We start from the raw sequence: 14031 nt of genomic DNA, 5'->3' as shown, positions 1-14031 counted from the left end.
CTGGGGAGGGGGTGGTGGGGGCAGCCCAGGGCTCTCACTTTAAGGGATCATGCGCTGTGCGGTGGGCTCAGAAAGGTCTTTGAGGCTAGGGTGGGAGAGTGAACCCAGGGGCCCAGGTTTTGAACCAGCAAAGGAGAAAGATTTAGTTTCTTTGAAGGTGCTTGGTGACTGGTCACGTGAGTCAGAAAGAGGGAGGGTGCCGTGGGATGGTGGCGCCAAGCGAGGCAGCCTGAGGCCCTGAGGAACTGGAAGAAGGACTGGCTTTGTGCGCCGTGGGTTTAGGAAGCTCATGGGACTCCTCGCAAAAGAACAGTCTTTGTTCGGGAACATGCCTTGACGCGGACGAGGATCAGGCGCGCTCTCCGTCATGCTGCCAGGTCTGAATCACAGGGCAGTTTCTGGCCCGCAAAACCATGCAGGCCCTGGGTCCCACCGTCCAGGGCCTGAGAGGGGCCCAATGTCCTGGTCCTGCGGGCAACAGGGTACCTGTTCCTCGGGGCAAGCCCTTCTCTCTGGGAATCTCCCAGTGAGGGGAGGATGTAGGCGCGAAGCCCCCCAGCTTAGCCAGGCCCGCACCCCTCAGGACAGCCTCTGCCGTGCCCATCCCAGAGCGCACTGCCGTCAAAACACAAGGACGTCAGGAAACTGGGCGGCCGCCCCCGCAGGTCCGGGAGGTGGCTGGAGCAGCAGCCCAGGGGCCCGAGCCTGGACCACTCTACAGTCACCTGAGCAAGGACTCTTCTGGCTGCTCTGGGCCTCCATGTCAAGCACAGACCCCGTGGTACAGAGGACCCCAGATGGTTGTGACAATTAAGTGAGAAAGAATGTGAAGTGCGCGGCTGGCCTTGGCCGGGGGCCGTGCTCAGTGAGGGGCAGTGCCAGTGAGGGCCACGGTCCTGGGCCTGGGGGCCGGTCAGTGAGAACACGGGATCGTGGGGGTGGACTGGGAGTTGGGTCCTAGAAGCTTGGGTCTCCCGTTCCCCGGCTGGAAGGTTTGAGCTGAAGGAAATCCCAGACAGGGCTGGAACAGGGCCTTGCTTGCACCCACCCCAAGGCTCGAAGGGTCGAACTCATTTGAAACACGATGAGTGTTGAGTTTGTGTGGTCCTTGCNAGCTTGGGTCTCCCGTTCCCCGGCTGGAAGGTTTGAGCTGAAGGAAATCCCAGACAGGGCTGGAACAGGGCCGTTTCTGCCTTGCTTGCACCCACCCCAAGGCTCGAAGGGTCGAACTCATTTGAAACATGATGAGTGTTGAGTTTGTGTGGTCCTTGCCCATCCCAAAGGCAGGTGTCACTGTTCCATGTTAGGACAAGGAGCCTGAGCTTCAAAGGGAGGAGGTGGTGGGCCGGGGGGAGGACACAGCCAGCGCCCAAGCCAGGCAGACCTCGTTCACTCTGCTCACTGCAACAGAGGAATGGCTTCTTTTTGGGTGGTGGTGTAAACTCCTAATAAGAGTTTTTCCCCCTAACTCTTGCTCCGGGGAGTCCCCGGGGTCACGCGTTCAGTGTTGTCACGAGCACAGTGTCGATCACCTCCGCTCTTGACTCCAGTTCCCTGCTCCGGGGCCTCTGCTCTCCCAGGGTCTGGGTGGGGGGCGGTTTACCGAGAAAGTGTGGGGGGTGCAGCTGACATTAGATTTCTCTTGGCAGAAGGACAGTCTGTGCTGAGTGTACAGGGTATGTGGGAGCCAGGGCCGGAAGGGCTGATGGGGAAGAGTGGTGGGGAGCAGAGGGGAGGCGATGCTAGGGAAACGAGGCTGGGGTCCAGGGGGCCAGCTGTGGAAGGAAGGGCGAGCCGAGGGCAGAGTGTGGGCGCCTCGATTCCTGTGAACAGTGTGGCTTACTCTGTCTCTCCAGGACCACCTGGTCTGGAGGGAATTCTGCTACGTCACATTTCCTCTGTACTTACCTTCAGACTCCTTTGCTAACTCTAGAACATTCTTTGTCCCATATTCCAAGCCATGAATCCTCTGCATTGTCACCTTTCTACAGAGTGTTCTTTTTTGGGGGGAGAGGAGGTCATTTTTAACCTTAGTGATGGCTCCTTAGAACAATTTCCAAGCCTCTGCCTGGTTCTTTTACGGGTTCCCAGTGTCCTGCAAGTGCCCATTCCTGTTTTATGGTGTATTTCACACACCCGCCCCCCCGCCGGGTGTGGCTGAGATTTTCCTTCCACGTGTTGTGAAGTCCTCCTCTGACGCTCCACTTGCTGTTCCCACGGGTGTAAGTTTAGTCTGGTGGGGGCTGACCCTCTCCCCGGGGTGCCCAGCCCAGCGTTATCATTAGATCTGAAGTTCTGCTCCAGGCACCTGGCCTTAGGGGAGGGACCTACCCCCAGTGAGTCCCTGAGAGGGTGGGAAGCACTCCTGGGACAGGCTGGACACACAGGACACAGCCTGAGGGACCCTAGGACCGGAGAGGTTCCCAGCAGTGTGGGGCACTGCGTGCAAACCTGCGGCCTCCTTCCTACCTTCCTCGAGTGTCAGCTCTCCTCACGGCCCCACCAGAGCCGATGCTCCAGGCCACTGCCGTCCCCTTTCTGGATGTCATGCCCCTGGCTCCCTTGATACCACTCTCCTACCTGCCCGGTTGCTCCCTTCTCTGTCCCGAAACTGCAGCTGTTTCCCAGAGTTCCGCCCTCAGCCCTGTGGGGGTCACTACTGCCACTTGCCACCCCGCTTCTGTGCACGTGGTGGGAGTGGCTGTGCAGGCCCCACAGCGTGTGCCCTCTCTATGGCCAGTGTAAGCCCCTCACTCATCTCTGGCAAGGTGTCTGGAATGTCCCAGATGTCCTCTCCTTTGTCAGCATGGGTGGCCCCTGAGGGACCACAGTGATGGGGACCCCACCCCACTGCCAGCCTGTAGCACGGATGAGAAACCCCCTTGTTGAAAATGGTGGTATTTCAGACGGTTTGTTGCTGGAATGTGACTTATTCAGCCTGTGGCTGAGAAGCCGGCCCCGAGGAGGGTACCCCTCGATCAGAACACGGGACATATGTGCCGTGGTGTGGGGTGGGCGGGGCCGTGATTGGAAGCCCGAATGTTGCCAGGCTCTTGTGACCCGGTGGTGTGACATGGTCAAGGCCAGCCCTGGTGACTCACGGGGCAGACAGTGTGTGAGACGCTCATGGGTCTGGCGGGAGCAGCAGCAGCGTGTGTTGGGCACGGGTGGCATCGAGCAAGACTGTACACAGAGGAGCTGGCCCACGACAGTATTCCAGGGTTCCAAGCTGCAGGGAAGTGGAATGTCGAGAGGCCAGGAACGCAGGGCCTCACAGGGCTGGTTGCACTGTGTCTCGCCCCAGAGGGTAGCTCGGGGCCAGGACAGACCATGACAAGGAGAGTGTCAAGGATATGGGCATCACCCCCGAGTTGTGACAGCTGGGAGTCCCTTCTGCAAAGTCTGGAGAGAGTGGGCGGGCGGGGAGGGAAGCACACCTAGCAGGGCCCCAGGAAGGCGCCGTGGCCATGGCCATGGAGCTGCGGGCAAGTCTGTGTTTTTGAGAGTTGAATTGCTAAAGAGACCAAGAGCCCAGGACTAAAAAGTGTGTGACAGGACTTGAAAACAAGCTTCCCTCTTGCAGGGAAGAGGCTGAGAGGCCGCTCAGCCCCACAGAGGGCTTCTTGGTTGACGCCTGGTTCGGTAAGAGAATGGATCCTCCTAACGGCGGAGCCAGGGCCCCTGAGAGCCCGGGACAGGCCCCACTCGCAGGACTGGGTCCCTTGCAGGGTGCTGGATTGCTATGGGGCAGGGGTTGCTGGGCGCCTCCTGTGTTCCCCTTTCTGCAGGGATGTTGCTGCAGTGGCCCTGTCCCTGTTCCCTGCAGGGCGGGTGACTGGCCTTCCAGTTCACAAGTTTCTGAGTTGAGTGGGCCCCACTTTGCCCTGGTGCACAGACCCACGTCCATGGAGACCACCGAGATGCTGGCTGTGGGCTCCACCATGACTGTGGGGGGACCGGGCCATCTCCCGGGGGGGGGGTCTAGAGTCGTGACCTGGTGGCTGGGCGTGGCAGTGCCAGGGTGGCTGGCCCACCATTTCCAGTCCTCCCATGTCCCGGCCCCCTGTGTACAGCGGGGCTCTGTGCCTGGGACTGGCCAGTGGCGCTGCTCTATCAGTCTGAGCCCATGCGCGATCGTGAGCAGAACCTGGACTCAGCCTTTGGTTTCAGTGGCTGCCTCACTCCGCCTGCCCATTGCTCAGGCAGTCGCCTTTCCTGGTGGACACCCCAGCGGAGTCCTGGCCTCATTCCCCCTCTGGCCGCACCTGGACCCGTAGCTTCTGCTGCACCTGTGCTAGTGGGTGTCTGCAGCCCCTCGCCCTTGCTCATCCCGGACCAAACTCACCCCCACCACGCACCCCTGCCTCTACTCCAGGCTGGGATGGGGGCCACCGCCGAGAAAGGCCCAGAGCGAGGGTGGTGACAAGGGCCTCCTTTGCGTCAGTGTTCGAGGGTCAGCGGGGAGGAAGCAGAGGCCTGGCCCAGGGGCCAGCGAGGGAAGGGGTGGCCTGCTGCAGGTCCTCAGAACCCGGGGCTGCAGAGGACGATCTGGGGCCTGTGAGGGCAGAGCGAGGAGTGGCTGGAGCGCAGAGGAAGACCCTTCAGCCCCCTCAGCGTCCCCCTGCCAGAGGACAGGCTGTGCACAACTTCTGACCCCCTCCCCAGGGGAGCCCGGTGCCCATGGAAGACGACTCGGGTGAACAGGTTGGGAGGTGGTTTGCAGAGTGGAGGTTTAATGGGACAATCATGGTGACCCTGTTGCAGCGGTCCCCCAGGTAGCCCACATCGGACTGCCGGGGCCCCCAGGCCTCTCCCAGCACGGTGGGCCTAAAAAGAGCACCAGCCCCACCTGCCCTCTTCCCTGTGGGGTGTTACAGCCACAAGACAGACTGTCCTGTCCCACTTCCCCTGGGGCCCGGGACCCCGTGTTCCCTGAGGGGCTAAGGCTTTCCGGGGATCCCTCCCCAGGGAGGTCCACCCCCTCCTCAGGGTCCCCTGACCCTACACTACGGGCATGTCTGTGTCCTTGTCCTCTGCCAGGGGCCAAGTGAGGCTGCCGACCCCCGGGGCGGGGTGCGGGGCTCCGCGGGGTGGAGGCACGCTGTGGGGACAGTGCAGCCTGGACGTCATGGCAGATGTAAGGCACAGTGTGGCAGTTGCCGTGGGGACTGCGGGGCTGTCACCCCGAGGGCAGTGCCCGGCGGTCAGTGTCGAGACAGGGAGGCATGGCATGTGCTGGCTGCTTCGGGCCTGCAGTGCAAGAGAGCTGGGGGGACCAGGTCCACGGGCACCGCCGGCCATGAGGAGGTCCCTGGGTGAGCCCCAGGAGGGGGTGTGGTCCCCGGCAGAGCTCACGGCCAGAGCCGAGGCACAGTCACGGCAGGCCCGGGCCACGGAAGGCACAATCGTGGTGTCTGGGAGGTCAGGGCTAGGCAGACACGTTGACGTCCCTGAGAGAAATGGTGCTGCTGGGGGCCTCATCCCCGAGCAGCAGGGCCGGCGTGTCTGCGTCCCCCTCCGAGTCCGCCCCGGCCCTGGCCTGCTCCACACTGGGCTCAGCGCCGGGGCCCAGGCCCTGGGACAGGATCTGCTGGATGGTCCTGCGCAGGTTGGGGTGCAGTCGGCCCTGTGTCTGGTAGAACACCTCCAGGGCGAAGGACTTGAGCGCGCCGGTGCAGAGGTCCTCGTACAGTGGGATGGTGTACATGCGGGACATCTGGGGAGGCGGGCACACTGTGGCCCCGGCCCTGCCCCCGCCAGCAGGGGCTGCAGGGCCTGCGCTCACGCTGACCGAGGCCTCTCACCCCCACACTGCTGCGGGCCCCCTGCAGAGGCTTCATCTCCAGGGAGTTTGGGCTCAGGGGCACTGACGGGGACAGGCGTGTGGAGCAGGGAGGCCTGGGACCCTCAGACGGCCCTGGGGCCAGGCCAGGCATGGGACTGCCCACAGGCCCAGGGCCACGTAGGCCTAGACCTCCAGACTGTGCTCCCAGCTTTCCCTCTGGAAGACATGGCCTCCCTGAGGACCGATGGGGTCCAGGCTCCTCCCACCTGGTGTGCGCCCCCAGGGGCAGCCTAGACCCCGCACCACCCCCACCCCACTGTCCTGGATGCGCAGCCTGGGGGGGTGGGAGTGGAGGGCTTGGTGGAGCAGTGGGGGGGGGGTTGTGCAGGTGGCCATACCTGGCTCTCGAGGAACCGCCGGACCCGGTGGAGGTCGGGGTAGTAGTCGTTGCGGACCACAATCTGCAGCCAGCGGATCCGGATCTCGGCGTTCATCGAGTCCAGCAGGGAGGAGTAGCACTTGGACAGGCTCATCACCACCTCTGCAGGGCCATGGGCAGGTCAGGGCTGGGCAGGCACCACGCCTCCCCCCCCCCAGCCACCCTGGCAGCTGTGCGACCCACCCTGGGGCAGCGGGGACCCATCTAGGAGCCGGTCCAGGAAGAGCGCTGTCTGGAAGGTCCTCCACTTGGAGATGTCGATGGCACTGGCTGAGGCGGCTGCCTGGTCCAGAGGCTCCGCGGTCCACAGCTGGAAGAGGGCCTCCACCGGCCGGGTCAGGCTGGATCCCTGAGACAGGTCCGGCTCGGCCAGCGGTGGGCCCGTGGCGTTGAGCCAGCGCTCGAACTCCAGCCCTGCAGGGGAGATACCAACCTGGGGTCCCCACCCAAGCCAGGAGGCCCCAAATGCTGAGGGTGTCCCTGGGTGTGACTGTCCCAGGGCTGGGGGACCCCAGGGCAGAGACAGCTAGGGGAGGCCGGGGTCAGCTCTAGCACCTGCTACCCTGAGCCACAGGAGTGGCTTCTGTGAAGGAGAATGAGGGAGGCCAGAAGACTCGGGTTGGTGACTGAGGTACCCCTGTCCCTCCCTCCATGCCTCTCATGGGTACCAAACAGTGAGGCACTTTAAACCCAACCTCAGCGCCAGGGGGTGTGGTGGGGGGCGGTGAATGGCAGGAGTGGTGTGTGTGGGGGGGGCGGTCTGCAACGTAAGGGGCTGATAAACCGACAGTCCTGCTCTAAAGCCTCGGGCTGCTCTGGGGGCAGGTGCTGCGCATTCCCCACCCCTGAAAACTCTTGGTACACTCATTAAACCTTCCAAAGCAGAGTCACCCTGCCCAGACCCCCCAGCCACACCTCATTGCTCTCCAGCAAATCTTGGCTTCTCCCTAGATGTCAGACCTCTCCAGTCTCTCCTTTGGCCCCAAAGCCCTTGGATCCCCAGAGACATCGTTATGGGCATTGCACAGGTGGGTCAGCTGGCCTCAGGCAGCTCCAAGGCAAACCTCCCTCTGCCCAAGCAATCATGCCCCAGGCCCTTTGCACATACTGCCTAACCAGCCTGCCTGCCCTAAGTGCTACCTCCTCAGGGAAGCCAGCTGGGCCCCATCAGGATGGGAAGCACAGTCCCCTCTCTGCACCCATGCTGTCCCAGCCTGAGGCTCACACCATCCGTCTAGGGTTGGCCGAAGGAGGGACGGCTGAGCCCAAGGGGCCTTTCCTGGGCTGAAGCAGTGAAGCCCCCCCCATCCTCACACCCGCTGCTCCCCCGCGGGCCGAGGGCCAGCTGGCCCTGGACACGTGGCAGGCAGTGGCCTCACCTGCCCGGCAGTCCACACTTTGCTCCTTCAGCTCTGGGAAGAAGCTCAGGAAGGAGTCCAACAGGTCCTGGGCTACCACGCTGGTGAACTTGTACTTCTCCACGTAGGCCTGTGCGGGGGGGACAGGGCTCAGCTGGCCTGGGGGCTGGGCGCACCATCCCCCGCCAGAGCAGCGCGGGCGCAGACGCACCCGTGCGGCCACGTGGGCCTTGCCAAGTGGTGAGACCAGGAGGGAGCCAGAGGGAGGAGGCGGCGTCCTGCCCCGCTGCTCCCAGGTCCCCCCAACTCCACGCCAACCTCCAGGACAGGAGGCAGCCCTGGGAGGTGCGGAGGGGTTCAGGGTGGGCGGAGGGCAGGGCAGGTCCCGGGAGAGGGCTGCTCACTCGGAGAAAGTCGTCGAAGCGCTGGGGGTCTCCACAGAGCTGGGACAGGTAGTACACGAAGCAGTAGCCCTTCTCGTAAGTAAACAGGTTCATCAGGTGGCTGGGGTTCACTCCTGCAAGGGGCACCCCTGGCTCTGGGCGGTGTCCCAACCCAAGATAGGTCTCCTGGGACGGCGCACAGAGCAGGAAGGGCCCGGGGTCCTCCCATATCCAGATGCCCTGGGAGTGCAGCGCCCGGGGAGCCTTGGCGGACACGGAGGGCCCACAAACACGGCGGCCAGGGCTCAGAGCCCAGGAGAGGCAGTGGCAAGCTGAGGGAGCCTAGGAGAGGCCTTGCTAGGGCTGGGGGCGCCTGACCCGGCCTTGGCAGGGATCCAGCCAGAGACGCTCTAGCCAGAAGAAGCAGGGGGTGGCAGGGAGGCCCTGCAGGGCGACGTCTGTAGGGCCCAGGGTGAGGCCCCGCGGGACTGGGTACCTGGCTCCAGCTTGACCTGCAGCTTGCTCACTGGGCTGTCCTCTCCGAGGAGCTTCATTTGCCTGTGTAGGGCATCCAGGCGGAAGGCTGTCTCCAGACAGGTGAAGGCAGCCCCTGGACAGGGGGACAGTGGAGGCAGGAGGGGGCGAGGGCAGGTTTGAGGCTGCTGTCCCAGCTGCTCCCCGCCCTGAGCCCTGTGGAGCTGACCCAAGGCCACCCTGCTGGACACACACATGGTAGGGGACCACACCCTGGGGGACAGGCTGGGCTCTCAGCCCCTTGGTGGCACCAGCCTCCTGCTGGCCGCGGGCAGTACCATAGGTCTCGGTGGTGATACGGCGCTGGGCATAGGTGGCCAGGCCCTCGCTCAACCACATCTCCTCCCATGTGGCATTGGTGACCGCATTGCCGAACCAGCTGTGGGCCACCTCGTGGATGACATCGATGACCAGGAACTCATCACTCTCCAGGATGGAGGAGATGATGAAGGTGAGGCAGGGATTCTCCATGGCCACGATGGGGAAGGAGGGGGGCAGGAAGACGATGTCGTACCTGGCCAGGGCGGAGGGCAGGCAGATGACCCGAAGGGCCGTGGGCCTGGGTGGTGAGCGGCACTTCCTCCCCAGAAGGTCAGACGCAGGGCCCTTCGTGCAGGCCCCCGTTTACTCCTCAGGAGGGCGGGACTTGCCCCCTGACCCCCACCCGCTGTAGCCGGCCAGGCTCCCAGGCGCCCCGGGACATACCTTCCCCACATGTATGGCCCATACAGCCGCTCAGCCGCGCTCAGCCACTGCTCCACCGCGCCCGACAGCTTGCTGGTAGCCGTGGGCAGGAGGCACGGCTCGGCCCACACCCGGCTCCTATCACAGGGTGGAGAGGGTGGGCAGAGGCTGACCAGCCCCCACCCCGCTCACGCGCCAGGTCTTCCCTCTCCTTCTGGGCCCAAATACCACCCACACCTCAAAAACATCCAGCCCGCTGCCCGCCGCCCCACCTCATTTGAGGGCTACCAAGGAGGCCGTCCCCACTGCAACGGTCAAGCCACATGCTGAGGGGTGGCTGGGTTCCTTTAGCCACTGAGTTGAAAAAACCTGCCCAAGCTTGAGGGTGCACCTGGCTGCGGTGTGGCCCCGGCAGGATGGGCTTGAGGAGGGCACTAAGGAGGCCGAGAGCCCCAGCTTCTGGTCTGGGGGTGGGTGGGCTGAGAGGAGCCTGGCAGGGCTGGCCTCTGGCTAAGGCAACAAAAGGCAGGGCGCAGGGCTGGTCCCCACGCTGCGGGATCCCCAGCGGGGCGGCCACAGATGCAGGCCCCATGCCCAGCCCAGGGCGGGACTTCCCCGAAGCCTGGGCCCCCGGCAGCAGCCGCTGCTGCAGGAAGCGAGCGGCAGTGGCCCTACCTAGGCCCGATGTCTGCCGGCTGCAGGTCCCCGGCCACCAGGGCCACGAGGTAGGCGGGCACAGGGTGCTCCATGTGGAAGCGGTAGACGCCCTCCTCCTCCACGTAGGTGCGCTGCGTGGCACTCATCAGCACCTGCACCCCCGACGGGGCCTGCGTGCGAGGAGGCCCCACCCATCAGGGCACCCCGTGTCCTTGATGGGGAACCCCGTGCTCTGGTGGAAAACCCTACAACCCAGGTCAGGGAACCCCATATCATGGTAAGGAACCCCACATCCCCCAACAGGGCATCCCATATCCAGGAAGGAAAATCCCGTGCCCCCTGTCTCCAATGGCAACGCCACACTCTGGGTCAGGAAACCCCATATCCACAGTGGGGAGCCCCACGACCTGGGCCCGGGAGCCACATCCCTGTCAGGGCACCTCTCATCACAAAGTGCCCCCACGCTCTGTTGGGAACCCCTACCAGGCGCCCCCCCCCGCTCTGGGGCTCCTTCCTGGAGGGTGGCGAGGAGGCAGGCCAGGGTGGGGGACACGGACCTTGACTACGGCCGAGTAGGTGCACTTGACCGCCGGCGTGTCGAAGCAAGGGAAGAAGGAGCGGTTGCACACTGAGTGGCCCTGGGTGAAGACGAAGGGCTTGGCATTGCCGTAGGTCAGCTCGGGGTCCAGCCACCAGATCTGCAGGTGGGGGGGCAGGGCATCAGCCAGTGCCACCCTCCCCACCACAGCGAGGCACGAGAGGGCCTGTCCCACAGAAGGCGGCATGTGGGTGCGCCAGGACACCCCGGCCAACCGTGCCCTGGTTCCTGGAAGCTGGGCAGGTTTCCTGGAAAGAGCAGGGCCTTAGCAGCAGCCGCAAACCTGTGGTCCTGCTCAGGCTTCTTGGCCCAGCGCCTCTGGGGGCTGGCAGCTGGAGAGGAAGACGGTGAAGGCCCGGGAGGAGATGGCCTGATGGGGCTCCTCCAGGGCCAAGAGCCGTTCCTGGTCACTCATGCAGGCAGTGCACCTGACCCAGAGCGTGGGCAGCAGGAGGTCAGGCACCCAGGAGCCAGCTCAGGGGGTCTCCCGGCCCCAGCCCCTCATCCCACTTCTGATGGGAAACTGAAGCACCATCGAAAACCCAAGTCCAAATTCTCACAGGCCGGCAGTGAGGAGAGGGAGCCAGAATGTGAAAATGACAGAAACCAGAGCTTCCTGATGACTCCACATGCCGGAAGGGAGCTCCTGAGCCCAGGGCCACCCCTGAGAAGGGGACCAGGCACCTGGAGAACCCAGGCCAGGCAGGCCAGGAATGGGCATGAGGAGGGCCGCTGGGGCACATGCACGGCCCCCTGAACCTGCCCCATGCTCCCCTCTGCCGGCACGTGATCGCTGGAGCAAACTGGATTGTTCCTGGGCCACTTCCGTGACCAAGCACACAGGGGTCCTCCCAGGGCCATTAAGAAAGGACCCCTCACACACACACAGCCTCTACAAGTGATGGGTCCATGGAACCCACAGCTGCTGGCCACCACGGCTGCTGGCCACCGGCGGTGTTTCATGCTGAGATCGCAGGAGCGATGGACTGCCGGACCCAGGGGGGGCTGCCCCTCCCACAGACTGGGGACCAAGTGGACTCCCAGACCTGGCAGGTCTACCTATCGGGTTCTGGCCAGACTCCTGGCCAATGTTCACCGGCTTCTTTAAAACTTCCTTTTGGCTGCTGTGTCTCTGTCCTCTCACCAGGGGAAGCATGCAGTGGTCTGTTCTTTTTCTACGGACCCCCCCCAGGCTGCCCCAGACATGCGGAAGGCCTATCTGGGGAACCTGCTCAAAACCGCAGCATCTCGGGCTGCACCTGAGAACTGGCAGGGGCCGGGACCCAGGAATCTGCATTAAGGAGACTCTGCACCAGGTCCTGCTACAGGTGGTCCTTGGGCCCCGCAGTCCCCCAGACTCCCTTCAACCTCACTCTCCCCTCTCACACCTGGTCCATCACTGCAGCCTCACCCCCAAATGACTCCTCCCTTCCCTGGGGCCCTCCTCAGGCTGCACCCAGCTCAGGGCTCCTGTTCCCGCCCCCCCATGTCCACGCCTCAGCCCAGCCAGAGATGGCCCATCCAGCACTGGGCTCCCCTGAGCCTGGCAGAGACCAACGAGGTCCACAGTCCTCCCTGGGAGTGGGGGACTGGGGCAGACCCCCAGGCAGGCAGGGGCCTGCCCTGGAGGTGAGCCCCCAAGTCCTTTCGGGGTGCAGGGGCAGAGGTGCAGCTGCTGAGGGGCTAGTGAAGGAGTGGGCTCCAGACGCCAGATGCCACAGTGCAGGAGAAAGCCGTTCATGCTGGGGTGGGGGTAGGGGGGATTCAGGAACGGGATGCAAGGGACAAACTGCCTCTGGAGCTGTGGGGCCCCACTCCCAGGAAGCTGCATCCTCACCTGGCACACGGACAGGTTTAGGGATCGAGGCCTGAGTCCCAGAACGAGCCAGGAAGAGGAGGGTACTCCATGCACAGGCCCTGAGCCCTGTGGTGTTCCCGCATGACGATGGGTGCCCAGGGTCAGACGCCAAACCCTCTGTCCTCTGCAAGTAATCCAGCTGCAGGCCAGGACCCTGTCCCCTTGTCCACAGGGTGCACCATCTGTGGGGACCACGACGCCCCTCCCTGCTCCAGCTACCCAGGCCATAGAAAATCCAGGGACAACGGTTGCTCTTGCTGGCCTAACCCAATCCCCAGCAGCCTGCCGAGGGTCCTGGCCCCACCACTCCGTTGGTCATGGTCTTGAGTGGACCAGACACAAGGGCTCCAAGCTCACAGATCAAGGTCAGGAAGAAGCACATCTCTTCGTTCTTGCTGCCACACTGGGAGGCGTATCTGCCACCTGTCAGAGCCCTAGATGACCTGAGCAGGCAGCAGGGGCCGACCCAGGAGGCCAGCAGCTAGCACACTCCTGGGGGCTCAGGGTAGGCAGTGACATGGTGGGGCCTGCTGAGGGTTCCTTGGAATCATGCAGGAAGCCCACAGGTGTGTCTGGTCTGGGCTCTTCCCATCCAGATGGCACCCTGATGGCTCCTGGCCTGATGCCACCACACCACCTGTCCCTTTACACACTACAGACAGTGAGAGATAGAACCCCCCAGGGCCTCCCAGAGCTGCGTGCATGCTGTGTACATGGATGGAGAGCACTGTCATGTGGGTGCTGTCCACATGGGAAGCCAGGGAACCCCCATGGTGCAGAAGTGAAAGGCCCTGTTCCATCCTAAAAGCCTCACCGTGGTGGAGGGGGTGCTGCAGGCACCGTGCCAGACCTGAGCCACTGAGGCTTTCTGGCAGAGCCTTTGGGGCAGTGGGTGTTCCATGCCCAAAGCCCTGCAGAGCCTACATGCTTGTCTGCGGGGGCACCCAGCTGTAGCCCCCATCAATCTTCACCCAGAAGGCCCAAGGCACAGACCAACCCAGCCCTTTCTGGGTCTGGCAGCTCTGTCCCTCACGCCACTTATAAAGAACAGATCTGCTGCCCCTAAGTCCTCTGAAGACCTAGGTCACACTGAGGCCCTTCCACATCTGACACCACCCACTGGCCTGCCCCAGTGCCAGGCTCCGGCAGATGTATGGACTGGCTTGTACCCACCGGAAGCTGTCCTCCTCCCCAGGCTGGGACGACCCTTGCACAACTGAAGGGAGAGGCCTCCATTGGTGGCATGCTGTCCCCTGCCCCCACCACCCACTGGCCAGCACCAGGACTCTGTGTCCAAGGCTCCTAAAAACTCCCAGGGCATCCGCTGGATATCGCTGAGAGCACCTGAACAGGACTCCAAGGCCAAGTGGAGGAGTGCCAGGCCAGAGGCCACGGACTCCCCAGGGCCAGCCTGGTCCCGCCCTCTGTTCAGGTGCCCCAGGCGCGGAGCCCAGATTACGGCCCCCTCACCGGGCAGCGCGGGGAGAGGCTGCCCGGAGACCACCCTGAGACTAGCCCACAGCCCCAGCGGACTCACGGCCGGGGCGTCGGTCGAGGTGTAGCGCAGGATGACCTGGAAGGGCTGGTGCGCCTGCAGCTCGGGCGGCAGCGTGACGGTGAGCGAGGAGCCGTAGTCGGTGAACGGGTCCACCCTGAAGGCCAGCGGGCAGCAGGCGGGCTCCGCGCCGGGCGCCTCGGGGAAGGCGGGCAGCGGGGGCGGCGGCGCGGGCCCGGG

The 14031-nt window shown here is 64.0% G+C and overlaps 1 protein-coding gene across 1 annotated transcript in view; it reads right to left on the bottom strand.

Annotated features, from left to right (window-relative positions):
- Positions 1-4712: 4712 nt before the first annotated feature.
- The window catches only part of RNPEPL1 (arginyl aminopeptidase like 1), a 14134-nt gene continuing 4815 nt past the window's right edge, over positions 4713-14031 (bottom strand). Inside the window, exons 3-13 of the mRNA XM_034642719.1 lie at positions 13834-14026; positions 10398-10538; positions 9859-10010; positions 9205-9321; positions 8778-9013; positions 8462-8575; positions 7987-8099; positions 7604-7712; positions 6408-6638; positions 6184-6326; positions 4713-5716 (exon numbers count right to left, since the gene is read on the bottom strand). Coding sequence (XP_034498610.1) covers positions 5429-5716; positions 6184-6326; positions 6408-6638; positions 7604-7712; positions 7987-8099; positions 8462-8575; positions 8778-9013; positions 9205-9321; positions 9859-10010; positions 10398-10538; positions 13834-14026 — 1837 coding nt within the window. The 3' untranslated portion in view covers positions 4713-5428. The remainder of the gene's footprint in view (positions 5717-6183; positions 6327-6407; positions 6639-7603; positions 7713-7986; positions 8100-8461; positions 8576-8777; positions 9014-9204; positions 9322-9858; positions 10011-10397; positions 10539-13833; positions 14027-14031) is intronic.

Source organism: Ailuropoda melanoleuca, chromosome 2, assembly GCF_002007445.2.
Source record: "Ailuropoda melanoleuca isolate Jingjing chromosome 2, ASM200744v2, whole genome shotgun sequence".
In the NCBI taxonomy this organism is placed as follows: Eukaryota; Metazoa; Chordata; class Mammalia; order Carnivora; family Ursidae; genus Ailuropoda; species Ailuropoda melanoleuca.
This window is presented reverse-complemented; position numbering and strand designations above follow the sequence as displayed.